The sequence below is a fragment of the Oryzias latipes genome, chromosome 8, assembly GCF_053564925.1.
Source record: "Oryzias latipes strain Hd-rR chromosome 8, Olatipes_Hd-rR_3.1".
Taxonomy (NCBI): Eukaryota; Metazoa; Chordata; class Actinopteri; order Beloniformes; family Adrianichthyidae; genus Oryzias; species Oryzias latipes.
In genome coordinates, this window is record NC_136244.1 from 19,611,506 (window position 1) to 19,631,457 (window position 19,952).

The window sequence follows — 19,952 nt, forward strand, 5'->3', positions numbered from 1 at the left end:
CATTTTATGATCCACTGTTAGCTTTAATGCTGCAGCGAATGTTTTGAGCATCTCTGATTTAACTCAAAAAGACAAAAATTAAAATTGCACCCGCTTTGCAACAAAAAAAAGAACGAGTCACCGTATTTTGAATTATTTTGGAGTTTTTTTTATGTTTGGACACAAGATATTCAACTGTTCCTTTTTATTTGTTCAAGGTAAACTGTTGCAGCTGAACTTGGAGTTTTTGTGGGCTCTGAATCAAGCATTGGCTCAAAATGTTCCGCACAGAATGCCTAAATATTTATGTTGTTCGAAAAGTCATTCTAAAAGGATTAATTGTCTAGTCCGTAATCGTTTTTTTCTCTCTTTACTTGCTTAACTCAGAGTCACAAATGTCCTTATACCGGTATTTTTTTTAATTTTTTGCTTTTCTTTGTTTTTAATGAAAAAAAAGCACATTTTTAAAGTATTTTTGCTCCATCAGGCTACAGAAACTCTGAAACCACCCTTCAAGGAAACAAAACTGAACATCTTTAGCAGCTGCATTTTAGAGTGCAGTTAACTTTTAGTTCTCAATGTTTTTCTTATCAAATAAAAACATAAATATAATTAAATTAGGATGAGTTGTGAGGTAAAAAAAAGAGTACAGTGTCTTGTGCGGGCCTTGAGTCTGAAACAAGATTTTGTCAAAAAAAAGGGATTAAAAAAAACCCTCTAAGCTCAGAAGGTTAGAAATTATGTGGAAATGAGAAAGCACATGAAGCCCGTGGAGAAATAGAATAAGATAAAACCTTTTCTGAGAGCAAACCCTTTCTTTCTTAAAGCCTCTGTCCAAAATTTACCTTTGTTTTTCCCTTTGAGTTAATAATTCAGCACAAGGCTGCATGCATTTGACCTGGCAATCATACATGTACATAAATATCAGAGGAGTCTGATAGTCAAATTAAATTAGCATCAGGCAATAACAGGCCCTAAACTGCTTGACATTCTTGCTTTTCTATATTTAAACATTTCAAAAAACCAACCATAAGAAAATGAGTTCAGCTGTGCTTTTTTTGAGCCTGTCGTGGCCTTCAAAGACACAGAAGAAATTGTTTTTCCATTCCTCTGGGCTCATTTGTGTGGTTCTGCAGACTGGCAAAAGTGCAAAACAACACCGTTTTTTCAGACTAATTTAAAAGTTTTATGGAAAACAGATAATGATGAGGTTGCAGGGTCATTTTATTTAAAAAAAGAAGAAGACAATGCTTCTTCCCAGAGCTGGTTTAGTCAAACAGATTCTCTGTGGTGTAATCCAATGATTCAAATCCATCCTGACAAAGTCTAAAAGTCAGGTAATAATTGAAAGGTGATACTTTTCACACAAGATGACCTGAATATCTGCTCAAACACCTTTAATCAACCTCACCTAATCTTCTGTGCCACATGTTCCTGTTCTGTCTGTTTACCTGCTGTTTATTAGCTTGAAGTTTAATATCATGACACACAACAATATGTCATCATATGTAACACACAAGTTAGATATGGATAGTTTTTTTCTTTTTTTCTGAAAGCACAGAAAGAGCAGAAAAATAATGGCTTAATTTAGACCAGGGCTGAGAAGAAAAAAAGAGAAAAGCAGCTCCTTAGAGTGTCATTCAATTCCTACAGCCTGTAATTACAGTGCAGCTCGAAACCAGGCTAGACATCTCCAACCCAGCCAGGACCTTGTTTTTATTTATTTATTTTTTATTACCAAGATTTAAATTTATTGTGTGCAGGAAATAACACTTTTGCTTTCAGGAGGAAGGTGCTTTTGAACATTGTTCATCCTAACTGCTCTGCAGAGAAGATTTTGCAATCTTTTTTACGATAAATAAATTTGCAGTAACGCCTTTCTATGTAATAAAGCTTGTATTCAGGTTCTATTCCTGCAATCAACTATACTGAGCTGAAGGCCAATTTTATAGACCATCAATGTGTTTGGTAAGCTTTGAAATTAATTTGTCTGTTACCAAAAAGTCTCTTGCTATTTGGTGGACTGATCACAGTTGGAAGAAATAAAGATTTGATAGCAGATTATTATGTTGTAAATGGGCCTCAGTTGTGTGTGGAAGAATAGCTTAAAGGCACAAAAGGACTTTTTTTGTCATGCTGATAATCAGTATTGTCACTCTGTGTGTGACTGTACTTTCTTAAGTCATTAGTTGAGGAGGTTGTTTTGGTTTTTTGACTACTCACTTTCTTTCTGTTTGTGTTACTACTAAATCATATCACAGCTGAGTTTTATGGTATTGCACAAGTCCCATCCAGATTACTGGTTGTCCTTCCATAATTGCATGCTCCTTCAAACTTGCAGCACCATTTCAAAGGTGAAATGCACTGTTTTTTTTCCAGTACAGTGGAACAGAACCGTCACAATAAAACCAGTGTTCTTCTATCTGTGCAAAGTTTGGATTGAATGTCTCTACTGAACCAGATCTTTTTCCCCAGCAGTTTTCCGTGTACTATTTGGGGCTCAGTGTACATTTTCTGAATCAGCTGAGTCTCTTTCGAGATCACAGGGTTGCTGGAGCCTATCCCAGCTAAATTGGACAACAGTGGGGCACACCCTGAACAGGTTGCCAGTCCATTGCTGGGGCAATTTAGAGATACCAATTGACACATGAAGCATGTTTTTGGACTGTGGGAGGAGACCAGAGTGCCTGGAGAAAACCCATCCATGAACAAGGAGAACATGCAAACTCCACACAAAAGGACACAGCTGCTAACCACTGTGCCACCAGCCCTTTCAGATCCCTACATTTTTAACAGAACAAAACCAGAGATGTTGTGGAGATTTTGGGTTATGTTTACCTTACTCCAAGTTCTACTTTAACACTTTTTGACTAACATTTATTCTCTGTTTTCCAGTGGGGCTTACAATTTCATTTTGTCCTCCAGATTCATGCTTTATTAGGTAACATGACTTTTTTTGTTGCTGTTGACTATTAACTAGATGTACTTCTGAGTGCTGAGGGAGTTTACTAAATGAGACTGTGGATTACCTTTAAAGACATTAAAATTAACTTCTTAAGACCTGGTGTCCACACTTTTGTGGGTAATATTACCACAATAATTAATTCTGCTTAATTGGGGCCCTAAGACTACATATTTTAAGGATTGGCTCAAATATTAGCTCCGTCTTCAGAGGTTACAGCAAAACACACATACATTTTTCTTTTTCTTTAAAAGCCTGTTCTTTGCTTTTCAGTTGTAGTTTTTATCAGTGAGCCCAACGAATTAATGAAAAGCAGAGGGTTTGGACTTTTTTTTTTAAACCAGCTTCCAGCATTTTCTGAATTGGGATTTTTTTATTGATTTTTTTTTTTTTTTTTTGCTAATTAAAAAAATCAGATTTGAATCTGCTTTTTGCTTACAACGATTTGCTTCGTGTGAGATCTAAATAAAGCAGGATTGTGATAGGGAAAGTCTTTTGTTGGATTTTTTTTTTTTTTTGCATGCATATTTAATGAAAGTCATCTGGTATGCCTTTTGCTCCTCTGTGACCATGTCCTTTCTTCTGTTTGAAAGTGCCAGCATGGAGGCACCACCTTTTGGGGACATTTGGGAGAATGCTTTCAGCTGACTCCAAGGAAAAGGTGGACTTTCAGGAAATTCTTACTGACACCACCTCCCCAGTGAGGCTCATCTCCTGCTAAAGTAGAGCCTGCTGCACATCAAGCTCTGCAGCTGTGGGCAGAACATTAGCAAAGCACGACTCCCCACTTTCTATGGTCCTGCAGACTCACATTTAACCATCATTACTTTTCAGAATGAGTCCCCTTGTGTAAATCAACTTCCTAAAATTTTGTCAGTCCAGAAGCTGTCTTCTAGTAATAATCTGCCAGAACTACCACTTATTTCACTGACAGCTTTGCTCCTGTGAGAATTCACACTGCTGGCAGAGGAAAAGGAGGTTAACAGTGCATCCACACATCTTCCTGTTTATTTCATTTTTTAGCATCTTTTCTGCCGGAGGGTCACCAGTGGCAACAAGCAGAGCAACCCAGATGTCCCATTTTCTGCCCTTCTTTGGAAATCTGAAGGCTCTTCAAGGCTGAAGCTCGATGATGAATCCAGCAAACATCCTCACTGAGAAAAGATACGTGAGCGAGCACAGCTGTAAGAATCCTGAATCCTCACTCTTTTCTCAGGAGCTTCAGGCATTGGAAAACTGGAAGAATTATCAGGTGATTTTATTTTCTAGAGGTAATTCAGGAAATGAACAGGAAGGTGTGGACAAAACCTTGCTGCAGAAGGTCAAAAAGAAGAAATTAATGGATAACATTGCCCAACAATTCTCATTCAGTTTCTTTTGAATGAAACACAATTTAATACACTCCTAGTCTGGTAAAAGTGTACCTATAGATGATTCATGAATCATTTTTGGAAAGACTGTAAATAAATGCAAGTCAGGCAGGTTTGCATGATTGTATTCATTTATTAAAATATATGTGAGAGAGGCATAAGGTCCAATTTCCATAAGGACGAATTTACATTAAAATGATATTACTTTATCATGTTTCTTACTTAATGAAAAATATTATATTTTCTCAATTATAATGAAGTAAAATGACCACATACACTATTGACGAACTTTGTTGTCCAAATATTTGAACTTATCTAACATCAAAGAACAACAGTGTTTTAAGTTGTATTTAATTAATGTGGAATGAGGCGTTTAAGGCACAAGAAATGCTTTTAACAAACAAATGACAATTTCACAGGTGATTATTTCATCAAAAAGCACATTTTTGACCTGGAGAGATCTGAATCACTTCAGACTGAACCAGGTCAGGTTCTGATGGCCAAGAGGACAAGCAAGAAATCCTCAGAGGGCAATAAGAAAAGCCTGAAATCCTCAAACAGTGTCACCAAACTCAGTTTGAGGTCAAAGTTTTTGATTTTTGATTCAGGAAAGTAATTAAACAGAGGACATTCAAGGGCACCAATGACTTTGACCAAGATGGCACAGCTTGACCATGTTTTTGATTTATAATGAAGGATAAATTCCAGGGATTTTGACAGTTTTGCTTCTGTCTGAACTTCCTGAAATGTAAAATTCCCATTTCTTTTTATGTTAAATTGATTTAATCAAAGGAAATTCCAGCTGTGAGAGGATATGAAACTGATGCTTGAGTTTAAGCTTTTAAATCTACACGCTTCTTTGGAAATAGACAAAATAATTTCCTCTAAGTTTAACAAACAATAAACTATTGAATTTATCTTTTGTGTTCTTTTTTAATACAATAAAAAGACACATAAAACAAGATCAACCTTTAGCTTTAAAGCAACTCCTGTCCTGAAATTGATCAAACTAACAGTATCATTGATGTTTTGGGCTTTATTACGTAAAGGTGGGGAGACAGCAGACACTTTTGTTAACTACGTGCAGAATGATAAACAGTGCAAGGCTTTGACTTGTTTAAAAATAGCAGTGGAAACAATAATAGGGACACCTTTAATGCTGACACGCACTTCAGACGCACAAAGATGAGACAAACAAGAGACTGAAAAGAAAGGAAAAAGTCTTGCAAACAGAGTAATAGTTTTAACTTTTGCTTGTTGTAAAATCACACACAAGGAGCTGGATTTTGAATTCCACAAAATTAAGTTTCATAAATCAAATGACCGATTTGCTGTGTTGTCTTTTGGCGAAGGAAATGCGCATTGCGAGCTCATGGAGCAAATCATAATGGATGAGCGCATAAAAGGAACAACCACCCATCCACCGCGGAGAGAGGGAGAGAGGAAGGAGGAGAGGGAGAGCGCGCTGAGATGAAGCAAATGTTTGTCGTCGAACTCCTGCAAATATGAGGACAAGGAGATGATGGCCCGAATAGAGAAGGAAAACGGCATCTCCTCAAATATCAAATTGTCTTTTGGACCATCTTGACTGAAGCTGCGGGGAGCCAGGAGTAAAAGAATCTTTATCATTTTTCATTTTATTTTTTTGTATTTTTAGGGGGTGGGGAAATATCAGATTTGTTCAAGAGCGATAATTGAATTTCACATCTCATTAGAAGGATTGGATCGATCATCTCCATGGAGGGATTACTGGAGATCTGTGCGCCATGGGTGCGCACAGAGATGCAGTAGTTCTGCATGAGCCGTGATGGACTGAGGAGTTTCATGGAAACTGCTTGGAGGTTTCATCTTAACTGGGAGACATAAGGACAGCAATAATACCCCGCAGAGAGGAGCCAGCGCCAGAGAGGTTTTTTTCTCTCTCGCATGTTTGCAAAAAGTGGCTAATAAAAAGCAATAAATTCTCCTAGAACAAATACTGTCGTCTGCTTGTGCGCCATGGGCGATGAGGCGTCAAACTTCAGGAGAAGCAGCAGGACTGGTGCCTTTTTACCCAAACCCCGGACTGCTGAGGATCACGGTAGAGCGTAGATTCTGGGATGGAACAATAATGAGATTAATGATTTTCTGAAAACTTGTCAGGCTATCACTGTGACAGTTTTTGATGCTATTCAGAGAGCAGTTGGTCACTTTGATTTGTTCTCTTTGAGACCAAGTGGCAGACAGGGACATGAAACCATTTTTTGTTTTTAAAAGAAACGAATACAGCCATATTATTTGATCGGAGTTAAAAAGGAATCTTAACTTTTTTTGGGCACAATGATGGAACCACCACCATGTTCGAAGAAAAGTCTTTCCCTGTCGCTCCCGGTTCCCCGGGAAGGACAAGCGACTCTAAAACCTCCACAGCATCTTTGGAGACAACCCCGGACCCCGATCAAAATCAAACACCGGGGGTACTCAGACACCGACCGGCACCACCACCGGCACATGGAGCGCTCTGACGCCATGGATACGAGCGACCGACCGGGACTGAAAAAGTCTCGAATGTCCTGGCCGTCCTCCTTCCACGGGACCACCAACACATCCATCGGAAACTGTGTCGGGAATAAACGGTAGGCGACAGAGCCAATGCGCATTCCAAACATCCCAATAATAGCCGATGACAGCCCACGAGGCGTACGCGTAAACGGGGGTGGGGTGGAGGCATTTTAATGAGTGCGAATTAACGCAGTGCGCCTTAAGGGTTAACTGATATGTTGAGCTTTCTATCGGGAGGCGGGACGCGTGGGTTTGTCGGTGCGTTATGCGTCTTTGGATAGACTGTATTATGTGTGAGGAGCGCGAAGCAGCCCACCCACTCAAAACGCAGAAGCAGCATCTGCAAATAACAGTTTTAAGAGCGTCCACAGGTTAGACTACATATGGTCAATGAGTAACACGCGCTCCAGTTCTTTTAATGGCACTTAAGGTCCGGTGGGTGCATGCGCTCATGTGTGCAAGGCACTGGCACAACGCGCGCTCTGGGCTTTCATTGGGGGGGGGGGGGGGGGGGGGGGGGGGGGGGGGGGGGGGGGGAATTTGGAGTCTAAAAACTACCTGGGTCTTATTGACCTCTGATCCCATACGTGGGTTGCAGGTAAATAAATAGAGTGTTTTTTTAAACGATGCAGCTTTTGCTGGACCTGTGTCACACAGAACGTTTCAGACAGCGTCTAATAAGCTAACAGGGTTGCCCTCTGATCCGATGTGACAGTAAAATATTCATTGCATGAGAGAAAAAGGGAGGGAAGACATCGTCCAACACTGCGGAATTATGTTACATTTTAGATCTGCAACCAAACAAAACTATCAGTTTTCAAGTCAAACTGCAGGAGGTAGGGTAACCAGGCAGATCAGATTCAAGTCCTTTCATGAAGGATGGCTCCCCACTCAACCTTTTTTTTTACATTAATTTTTTCAACCAGGGTGCAACTAGGTGCCATTTTTTTCTAAACTTGTCAGTGAAGGGAAGCAGGTAGTTTTCCTTATCCAAGACTGTACAGCCTGTTCAGCACGAGTTACAGTGAGGCTTGCAGCTGATGTGACTCATTCTTTCTGTGTCTGTGGATATTGTCTGACGAAGAGATGGTCAAGGCCTTCTCTGTGTTTTCTTTCATGTGCAACATCTTACAGTCCACGTCTAATGAATCTGAAATCCCCAACATGTTCAGCTAAATGAAAGATGTAGTTTACATGATGAACTCCTGCTGACTCCTATGATGCCGTCTTAACCAGCAGCAACTCCCAATAGGGAGACTTTTGCACAAATTCCATGGAAACATGATTGGTCTTTAGAAAACAAACATCTATTCGTTTTCGTGTCTTTTTTAACAGTAACAGGTAACGTCCGAGGGGTTTTCTGTCTAATTTGCATTTTAGACTCCAGGTCACAGGTTGAGATAAGGCCAAGTTTTCGTGCATTGCACGCTTTTTCCATTCTGTGGGTGGTTAAAGAAATAGATAATTTGATTCCAACAAGCTCAGTTCTGAGGGCAGACTAAGCCGGCTCCAGCTGTGTGTGAGTGAACCTCAGCACAGCGGTGAAGAGATGTGTGTGATCTGTGGTTGTTTTTGCACCATGCTGGTCCAGAAGACAGGTGCGTGCAGGAACTGCTGGATAAACATTGTGTGGCAAGATTAGTTGCCTAAATGCATTTACACACTGTATGTGTGTGTGTGGGGGTGTGTGTGTGCGTGTGTGGGGGGGTGTGTGTGTGTGTAAAAGTAGGGGTGTAGATGAGGGGAAGCCTGGACTTTAACCTGTGCGGTTCACAGTATGTCCTGTTTTTTTTATTTTAATATCAGTGGGGGGTCAGGCTTTTGTTTTGCTGTTATTATTTTTCCTCTCACATTTTACTGTAATTTCCACCTCATTGCTTATTTCCAGCTTTGAGGAGATGCCTCATTTCTGCTCGTATTTCAACAAGCTTCATGAACATCTGTGTTGATGCAGCAGCTCTGTACTTTTAGCTCAAGGCAAACTTGCAATGATTCTGGTCCGTGAAGGGCAGCCCATTGCGTTTTTCACTGGAAATGTGTTTGTTTCACTGCAGTGCAGGAAAATGATTCTCCTTTTCAAGCTGACAGTTTTGAGCAAACATTATAAATAATCTCTTCTTGAGTTTGTTGTTTTGTTTAACTTTTTCAATTACCTATACGAAGCCCATTGAGACAACTGTTGTGGTGAATTTGAGCTATACAAATAAAATTGAATTGAATTGAATTCTTTAAAAAAATATGGATTTAGGAAATTCCTGCTTTGTATAATAAAGAATTTTACAGATCAAATGCATTCGGTTGGGTAGACTGAGTACATTTGGAGAGGAATGGGAAAAATAATTGGTCTTTGATCGGTGGAGAACTGACTGACCCAGAGCACGGCCCTCATGTCATCCAAACACATGATGGGTCAGTCACTGAGAAGTTGAAGACCCTATTTAAAAGTTCAAAAGATCAATCATCCAGAGAGTTGATGGAAAAATAGCTTCAGACAGGGTTCAAAGAGAAACACACTCAGCTGTGTGGCTGCAGCTGAAACCCTTACAAGCAAATTACTTCCAGAGTCAAGAATTTAGTCATATATGTCCTGTTTTCAGAAGAATTGCTGTCTGCAGCTGTTTTCACTTGTCTATTTTTATGCCTATATTATATCCTGCAAAATGGCAGTCTTGGTGGCAATCAACAACCCCCATGGGTGTCATTCTGCCTCCTCCTCTCATCCCTGATGTCTTTTGTTCAACTGTCATGTCACTGCTTTTGTCAAAGGACATTAATATGAGCGTATCAGTCATCAGGTCCCATGCCCAATGCACCCTGGGAAGTTTAATCACCGACATGAACCACTGACATTGAAGAATAAGCAGATCTTCCCACAAATCTGTTGCTATGGTTACTTGTTTTGTGCTTTTGTAGAATTTACCCCCCCTACCCGAAAAAAGGCCAAGCTAGCATGGACTACTTTATGGGTTTAAATGTTAAGTGTGTCAGTATGGAGCAGATCCTGCTGGAAAGACGTCATGACTCCTGTGCCTGTGACGGTGAAAAGAAATGGAATATTTTTGCACCTTTTGCTGAAGAAGTGTTGCCTTCAGATAGTTCAACAACAGCAGACACCTGCTTTCTCCCTGTTCAGTCATCTGCAACCACTTCACACGAAAGCCCCGCTCGCCTTCGCACGACCACTTAATGCATTCTCAGACATTTTTCCCCTACAAGCTGGAGATCCAGGGCAGATTTCTAAGCTGGAGACGCTCCTTTTTTCATTATTACTGATACCCTGCCACAACAAAGAGCTTTTGCTCATGATGGTTGTGTTTTCAACTAATTACTAAATAAACTGTATTTTCATAGTGATGATATGTCTACATTTCAAAAAAACTGTCCCGTACCTTCCAAGGTATCCAGGAATATTCCCAATTAAAGTGTTTGGAGCTCTAAGTAATGGACCTCTTATCTCATTTGTATGGTGGAGCCATCTGTTTAAGCTACAGATTGCGCTCCTCTGTGGAAACATCACTCTTCCTCTTTACTCTAAGCGCTAATTAGTATCTGGAGGCATCTCGTGTACTGGAACGCTGCTCGCTGTTGGCTGGCTCGGATAGTTCCCAGGAAGCTCAGGTAAAATCTCACCATGCTTTTTTAGTGATGTGTCCAGCAGGTGAGTGCTGGAGGGCAGTGAACGCAGCGCTCATCTGAGGTGTGTTTCATCTCCTCCAAACACTTCATCTGACTCCAGGCTCCAATAATTAGCCAGATTGCTGCTATAACCACATTTTTGCATATTCCTCTTGCTTGAAAGGAAAACTGTGGCAGCTTTGTTTTGGAATTAAATTCACACCAAATCCACCTAAAAAAAGATAGGCTGGCCATTCTGTTTTTTTGCGCTTTAACACATTATAGGATGGGCAGAGATCCCAGCAAAAGGAAACCAAGTGAGCAGCAACACCCTGCACAGCAACGCAAATTACTCCCTACAGTTCTATGTTTGATGCAGCTTGACTGCTTTCATTCGGTCTCAAGCATCCCCCAGTCTTTTTTCTGATCATGCTCATATTCATAGAATCACCTTTATTGAACTTTCTGCCACAGTTTATTATGAATCTGTTGCTTCTGATGCAAAATGCTGGGCATTATCGCGTCATATTGTTTGCATTGGCCTTTTGTCCATTCAAATGAGTGTCTTTGATTGCTGCCTGTCTCTTTTTGATCCTCTCCTGGGCGTGCCTCTTTTCACCCCGGTGAAAATGGGAAGTATTGATTCCATCTCTATTTCCGTTCTCGCCTTTGTCTCGCTGTTGTGTGGCCCATCTCGCTGTTTCCCAGCAGCTTCCAAGATTCTCTCTGATAGCCTTGTTCTTGCTTACAGCGGCAATGAGCACACTATTGTGAATCTATCATTTTATCCGACTCGCCCTCTCTCATCCATTGTCATCTTTGGCGCCCTGTAGAGTCTCTTCCCCCTGGAGGCAAAATCTGAATCTCAAGCATTCACACTCCAGCAGAGCACTAAACCGCCAACCTTTGACCTCATATGAAATTGTTTTTCTTCAAGCTCCAAACAAGTCTGTAAAAACTTCTGCAACATAAGAAGAAAAAAAGACGTCCTCACATGGCAGGACAACCGTTGTTGTTGAGTTTAAATAGCTCCAAGCATTTAAAAGAGGGTTGTTTGAAGAGAAAAATGTTGGTTGGGAGATCAAAAACCACCACCTCTTAAAAGAAAAAAAAACATCTTTTGAATTTCAAATCACCTTACATTTATGATTTCCCGTGGCGCAGAACGTAAAGCTCTTTAACAGCAGTGTTGGTAATTTATTCCACAGGCCCGTGGCTGCTGTGAGTGGCTGACAGGGAAAATCTTTTGAGTGCAATCAAACTGCCCACTTCAAATCGAGAAGGCCTTCATCGCTGAGAGTTGGGTTTGGACTTAGATGTCAACTGTGTGCAGCGCTTGATTTTTTTTTTTTTTATGAAAGTCGAGAGAGAACTCATTGGTGAGGTTCACTTTTGCTGCAGGTCAGGACACAGCTGTGATGTTGAGGCACACAGTGAAAAAGAAAGGGCAAAGCCCTCCGAAACAGTGCTTCAGGTTTTCTTTATGTGGATCTCCTGAATGACTGAGACTGACAAGCCTCTGTCAGCCGTGTGAGTAAGGAGGAACAAACGGCGCTCACCTGTCGAGCACGGCACTGTCAGACTGTTGTGGGGTAACAGACTCCAAGCAAAAAACAAAAAAACGATTGAAGGCTTGTACCTGGAGACCACATTCTGTGCTGGAAGACTGCTTGCTTATTCCACTGTCTGCTGATTCCAGTGTCTCATCTAAGGTCTCGCTGTCTGTGGTCAGTTTTCCTGCCCAAAAAATAGCTGGCCCAGAGTCATTTTTTACAGGAAGAAAGTCCTGTTTGGAGTACGAGGACAGATGGCGTTATTAATATTCTACCACGTCGCTGACGTGAGCCATGGACCAGTCCCAAACCTTTGGTGAGATCTTCAACATTTCACTATTTTTATTGTCAGAGTGGGCAGGAAATGAAGGATGAGATCGTTTTTCTGCTTTCCTGATCTGATTCAGCATAATAAAAGGGATGTTGCTTCAACTCAACTGGAAAAAATGCTTATCCAGAAATGTCAAAATAAAGGCTGCCAGGATGTTTCTCTATGAATCTGATGATGTCTGAATTTAGCAGCAAAAAAAGATAAAGATCTGCCAGAACTCAGTTATGGTGATAGATTTTTTGAAACGTGGAAAAAAATCTTTGAAAATGTTGTATAGTTTATAAGGTTTAGTTATTTCCTGTATTTCATAGTTCTTTGCTCATAGAAATGAAAAAAAACAAACAAACATTTTAGAGCTTCTCAAGTCTATGATTTGCCATCAAACCTTTCTTTTTGTTTTTTTTCTATTTATTTCAGGCACCTGAGGGCACGCTGACATTTCACGTCCGTGCCAATAGAGGTCGGCCAAATTGATTTCTGCATCTTCAGTGTTTGTTGCTCATAGAAGATTAACTGAAAGGTTGTGGCCGCTTTAGAATACCCATGATATGTGATCATTAGAAGACTGCAGATTTATACTACATATATATAAATGCATTGGTATAGTATTAATGAAAGATTAATGAAGATGATCAGTGCTGAACGTTTTTTTTAAACATTAGAATTTTTGAAATAAACAAAAATCTAAAAAGAAGCAATGTGGTAACAGCAGAACAAAAGTGATAATGCTCATGCAGAGAATTGATATATTTTTCTGTGCTGCCATAATAAATCATCAATTAATAACAACACATTTTTACATTTTATTTCTCTTTGAAAGGAGTTTGGGGACATTGTTACGATTTGGATCAATAAGCTACATCGACATTTATTTTATTAACCTTTCGTTTCACATGCAGTGGTATTGGCTCAGCCTCGACTCCTTAGCGTCTCATGCACGTCCAGGTCTCAGTTGCAGGTCTTTGCAAGAATATTTCTACAAAGTGAATAGCTTAAATCTATTATTTATTTCTTTTCTGCTCAGTAACCCTCCTTTCCTTTTGCAGAGGAACAATTCATTAATATAGTCATGTTTATTTGTTTTTTTTAAGTTGTGATGAGTCCTTCAGAAATATTGGAAGGAATGAAAATGAAGCAAGTTTTTTAATCTGTTTTCCAAAAACGTCACTTTTCTATCAATACGTAGGCATTTATGTCTAATTAAAAGGGGATTTATGTATATGTGCCCACCTGGATCGACATTACAGTGTGTCTTAGAGCGCAGATAATAGCGGGCGTATGTTGTTGGTCACAGCCATTTCTCTTTGTCACCACGTATAAAGCACCTGCAACCTGTGCTGCTGCAACAAGATTTACATGAAGACCTGAGAATTTTTCATAATGCATGAAGCTGCTGATGATTTATAGCTGACTGGGGGCGCTTCAGGGCTTGCACGCACCATATTCCCCTGTGAGGAAGCCGCTGCTACAGGACCTGACCTCTCCTACGTCAAGTGTGAGCTTCATAACCCATCCAACCATGTCTTGTAGGCCATGTTCATGTTCACACATTAAGGAGCCACTCTCAAGCTGAGAAAAAAGGAGAGCTTAAGGGTTCAGGGTGGTATTTTTGTGTGATGCTTCTTTCAAGTTTGAGTTTTTGACATTTCGGAGATCACTTGTTTAAGGTTAAGAGCCGCCCTTCAGTGGCATTCTTCATTACAGAGTTAACCTTAACTGGATGGATTTTCCAAAAGATGCTGATGAAAAATGTATCCCCCCCCCCTCCAGCTAAGGCAATGTAATTACAGTAGGAGCGGAATGGCCTTAGGCTTTTCTGTTTGTGCAATTTAGAGATTTAAGAGCTCCTTGTGTGTGCAAGGTTACCTAACAAAGATCTGAGTGTTCTCTTATTTTATCCAGAAGAGGAATACCTCCTTTGTTTTTATTTATTTATTGTTGATGTTTGCCCCTAAAGAGCTATGATGTCCCTGAGCAAGTCTACCTAATCCTTCATATGCTCACAGCAGCATGGTCCAAGGTCAAAGACAGGAGGTGAGCTGAACTTGATGACAGCCTCAGAGAATTCTTAGCTTAATTACAGCGGAGGGCTTTAATTGCGCTGTAAATGCTGCTAGCTTAAACAGGTTAAACCAAGGCAGAATCTACAGAGTGTAAAGTTGACGCAAAAGGCGAGGAACAGAACCTGAAAGTGTGCATGTGAGCAGAGCTCGGGCAAAGAGGGCTTTTGTCTTCAGGGATGAGCGACAATTGCGTATTTTGTCGGATCAAATTTGAAGCCCTGTCTGCTGCTGGTCGTGTCCTTTGCCACTCATGGCCTCAGTTGTGCACATCACTGATGCTGCTGTGTCCATAAATGCCAGCCTTCCTTTTTCTCAGGCTGCTATAAATAGGAAGAGAGAAGCCTGGGGCTCTTGGAGTAATGAGATTAAACCAAACCAGCTTCAGCTCACACTGTTTTATTGAGCTTCGTTTCAGTTTCTGTTCCATATTTCAATATATATAGCATGATATTGAGAATGGTTGCTGCTACGGCTAGGCTGAACCCATGGAGGAGCATTCGGTTGAGCATCAGTATGCGGTGTGTGTTTGTGCACAAGAAAATGTGCAAATGGGAACGGTATCACAAGTGAGCGATAATGTGAAAGACTTGTGTGAGTATGTGTGTAATGTCCTCATTTTGGATCCTGCAGGGCATGGCACGTCTCCTATGGAAGCATTCATCATGATGGTAAAGAGTTTGTCACCATTACTCCGTACTGTCGTGACGCCTCAGCCGCTGACTCAAAATTAAATCTTCTCTTTGCTTTATGACTTCTTCAGAATCTCCCCTGTTTGATGCTGGAGGAACAATAGTTCATGAGGTGTGTGCGTGGCTTTTGTTCAATCCTGATCTGTGACAGGCAGAGAGCTACCCTGGCACAGTTACCGTGCATTCTGTGTGCGAGCATGTGTTTGTGTGGATGCATTTGTGAGACGGACAGCGTCTAGGAACATGCAGAGTGGGAGACATGCATTCTGTTTGGACATACTGTGGATTCTCACAGCCCATATTTCCCAGCTCTGGTGTTTTTTTGTTTTTTTTTCTTAATATTACCACAGCACTCAGGGTCCATTAACCAATCACAATTTCTTCCTCTATTCTCTTTTCATTAGTAAAGAGGCATTTGGCTCCACAGGTTCACTGGCTTTTCTGCTAATAAACATACTGCGTTTCACTTATCGGCGTTCAACATTGTTACGCTGCATTTCCATCAAATAAAAGGACGCACAAATTGTAGATGGACTGAGAGTTGGCAGGAGTCAATCAATGCTTCTCTGCATTCAGAACACAGATAAACACAATAACACACACGACTGCAAACATCCGTCTCTGACAGCGTTCAATTTCCTCTGGGTTTTCAAGAGCAGTGTGAAGGCAGCAGCCGTTCCAGCCGGTGCTGCTGAGATTTAAAGACCACAGCGTAAAGTGGACACGACTGTTGTTCAGGTCTCGGCACTGTACTGTGACAGATTAAAGGCAAACAGATAGTGAGCGCTCGAGCCACAGTGGTGAGGAGCTGGGGGAAAATGGAGTGCAAACAGTTTGTATCAGGGGGGAGACTTGTCTGAATTCACAGTGCCCATGAACAAATCTAAAGGTAAAAGGACAGACAAGATGGCAGCAAACAGCATAACATGGAAGTGACAGACTAATTGACTCATCAGACGACGCATACAGCGAGGCAATGACCCTGAGGCGCTTTTGCCACAAATAGCCCCCCACTGCTAAGCTTTTCTCCCTCATGATATCTCACTGTTAGCTTGAATCAACATATTCATTTTCTTGTTGAGGTCTCAATAACACAAATTTCCTGAGTTTTCCCGTCTACTTTTATAGTTATTAGTGTAGTTGCAGAGTAAAGTTTCTTTTTATTTCATTTTCTTTTTCTAAATTCTGTTATTTGTATATTATGCCCTTCTCAGCCTAAATCAAAAAACCCGTGTGATTGTCTAGGACAGTTTCTTCAGAGTGGCAGAAACTCATTTGCAGAAGAGTAAGCTTGCTCCCATTTCCCATCATCCATCTCTTTACATTCTCTTCCGCTAGCTTACAGCCCCTCACAACCTTGACATAACAACACCAGTGCAACAAAAATGCCAAGCAATATTGGAGCCAACCAGCCGTTTGGTTCTGAGCCAGATGTCAGCTAAAATGAGAAAACAAAAGTCTACGTGGATGTATAGAGCAGAGCAGGGAGCTTGTGGCCCTAGTGTAGCATCTATGTCACTACAGACTGTTTCCAACAAAAAATGTTTTGTTGGTTCTTATTCACAAAGATTTGACTAAGGAAATACTCAGAAAAGCAACGTTAAGGTCATTTTTCTTTATACATGTCGTCTATCATTAGAAAAATGCCACAAGAACATATTGAAAACTCCCAAACCACAATTTTTATTTCATTAAAGGTCTGTGAAGTGCTTTCGATAAAACAGAAATGTTGCTTTGCATCTCTTAGTGGTTTGGATTTGAAATGATTTTTCAAAGCATATGGTATTTGCATTGTACATTTTTTTTAAACGTTGTCTAAAACTGAACTCTCCAGAGAACAAATCCTTCAAAGTTTTGTTTGACATTTCCTGCAGCACGTTCACACAGAAACTTTTTGCCTTCACTATAAACTCTCCTGTGAACTGAAATAAGCTTTTTCTACACGAGTGACCACAGAGCAGACTTGAACTGAAAACAGAGTTAAACGACTGTTCTTGGAGCCTGCGCCACTTTCAAAGTGGAAAAGTTCTTGTTGAGAACCTGAATTTGTCATTTTAAAATCAGCAAGTTTTCATGGTGAAAATAGGAGATATTAAAGACCCACTCCAATAATATTTTCATCTATTTTAAAAGCATTTCCAGTGGTCTTTTAAATATGATTATGCTGCTAATTTTAAAAAGCCTGTGTTGTTTTCAGTACATAGTTTCTGGAGAGCAACAGGATTTCATTAGAAAATCTGCCAGTTTTCTGGTTTCCATTAAAAAAACAAAACAAAAAAAAACAACTTTTGGAAACAAAAGCATTTTACAGAAAAAAAAACACAAGAAGAAAATAGAAAAGGTGGGTATTATGGGACATCGCTGATTAGATGATGACGTTTGTTGATCATTTCAAGTAAAAGTTATTGGGCATGAAGCGATTCTGGATATGCTCCGTGCTAATTATAATACTTTTATTAGTATACAGAAACTGAAAACTCAAACATCAAAAATCAAACATCAACATCCAGTCAATAATGTCACAGAATACCTATAGTTAAAGGTTTCTTATTGTGTTTCGTTTTTTAACATTTTGTCTTGACTTCTGTAAATCACATTTGTTTTCTGAAACGTTTAGTTTTTTTAGCATTTGTTTTGCTTTTTTAATTGTCTTTGCATGTGATCTTTAATATGTTTTTGCATTGAGTGATTTGTTTGTGGGATTTGTACTTCAGGGCCACCGTAGAAATCACGTTGCTTTGCAACAAAGTTCACCCTCAGAGACTTTCCCTAACAAATCCACACCGGTTTAAGATTTCAGAACAACCATTCAGGATGATAAAGGAGCATTTTCCTTCTTGTCAAAACAACAAAATGGAACTTCAAACATCTCCTGGAGAAGTCTCCTGAACACAAGCTTTAATAGGAATCCCACTTGAGGTTCAGTCAATGAAATCTGTTTAGCTGTTGCACAAAGTGTCTCAGTCTTTTCCTGTTCTCAGCAGTAAAGTCAGCAAAAACGTCTCACTTGTCTTACCTCAAGCCTACTCCATCTCTCCACAATGCACGGCCAATCTCAAGTAGTGAATCTAAAAACAGGGTGCATTGTGACATTCATGTTTAATTCAAAGCAGTGGTGAGCAGGGTAACGGAGATGCTGGCGTGCCTTTAGATTGTTAATGTTGTAATTGAAGAGAAACGGATGAAATTACTCTAACATCTGTGGCAAACTAATGGTGACCTGATCCAAAGGATTCCCTCAGGCAGATTTGGTGTCACGACGTTTTCCAGCTCAAGGTTCGGGATGTTTGGTTAAAATGTCTTTTTAAAGCTGCACACAACCTTCCCAGGATCTAACTGGGAACAGACAACGCTTTAATGAACAAAGTGATGGATTCATCAGCATGAGAGCTCAATAATTTCTGCAGGTTGGCTGAGAACACTGAGAAATGTTAACAGTTAACATGCCTGCACACCGGCATCAAACGCTCATCTCTGTGAGAATCGCTCTGGAAAAGGCAGTAAAAGAAGAGTTTTCTTTTGACTGTTTTAGAAAAACGCGCTGTTGCTTTTAGCTCTCCCACAGGGCGGAAATACGAAGGACAATGTGCAAAACAAAGAAGCGGGAAGCCTTTCATTGATGTGCTCACTTTTTGTTCAGCAACACCACAAATGCATTAAAGTCTAACTCAGAGCAACAAGCGAAATGGAACGTTTCACAGCCTTCAAATCCACCATCAGTGCTTTCCTCCTCTGCTGCATTTTCTGGTTTGTTGGTTTGTTTGCTTGTTTTTTGCCAAAGATTAAGCTAGCCATTTTTATTTATTGGGACTAAAATATATGTCAGTAGGATGCAAAGATGCAGATAGATAGATAGATAGATAGATAGATAGATAGATAGATAGATAGATAGATAGATAGATAGATAGATAGATAGATAGATAGATAGATAGATAGATAGATAGATAGATAGATAGATAGATAGATAGATAGATAGATAGATAGATAGATAGATAGATAGATAGATAGATAGATAGATAGATAGATAGATAGATAGATAGATAGATAGATAGATGAAAAGATGGAGAAAATGATAGCGAGATGGCGGGGAGAAACAGGGCCACAGTGACATAAAGGTAGAACTGGATGACTCATACTCCTCTCTTTTTCTTCTTTTCTTCATCTCTCTCCCGTCTGGATGAAATAAAAGAGGCCCAGCAGCCCCAGCCTGCAGAGAGGGAGTTACGGGTGATGTGTTAAAAATACTACCTCTTGTGTTGAACTGAAGGAGGCGGGCAAGAAGGGGTTTTATACATTTTGGTTGTACAAAAAAAAAAAAAAATTAAGACAGGGCTTTCAACACCTTTGAGACCATTTTTTTCTTCTTTTGGTGCTCTGTCTTTATAATCACTTCTGCACCACAGTTTGCTCTAATTGGGATTTTCAAGAGGAGCCCTCCACTTTTTGGGGATCCTTTCAATTAAAAGGGTGTTCATTATACCAAATTCCTGCAACGCACAGCTTTAATCCGTGGAACCTCACTGTTTCTCCCCATTAGACCCCCTCTGTTTGACTTTTCTCTCTGAGAAACTCCATTAAGCATAAAAAGCAAATCAATATCACACCATCGCTCCTGCTGCTTTGGACTGCTTATTCTCCTGTCAAGGAGTTTGTCTCTAAGCTCCTCATTGAAAGTGACTGGCAGCAGACTATATGGGACACCAGCTGAACACATCTCTCCATCTGTCATCTCTCAAAATGGTTCTCTAAATCAGTTGATCCATCTGTTTAGTCCCAGTTTCCACAACAGCAATGGAGAGGAGAAGTAGAGTGCAGCTCCTGTAAAACAATCCTACAAGGTGCTCCAGCT

The 19,952-nt window shown here is 40.2% G+C and overlaps 1 protein-coding gene across 1 annotated transcript in view; it reads left to right on the plus strand.

Moving 5' to 3' along the window:
- Positions 1-6,398: 6,398 nt before the first annotated feature.
- The window catches only part of pde4a (phosphodiesterase 4A, cAMP-specific), a 36,903-nt gene continuing 23,349 nt past the window's right edge, over positions 6,399-19,952 (plus strand). The window contains exon 1 of the mRNA XM_023957475.2: positions 6,399-6,926. Coding sequence (XP_023813243.2) covers positions 6,631-6,926 — 296 coding nt within the window. The 5' untranslated portion in view covers positions 6,399-6,630. The remainder of the gene's footprint in view (positions 6,927-19,952) is intronic.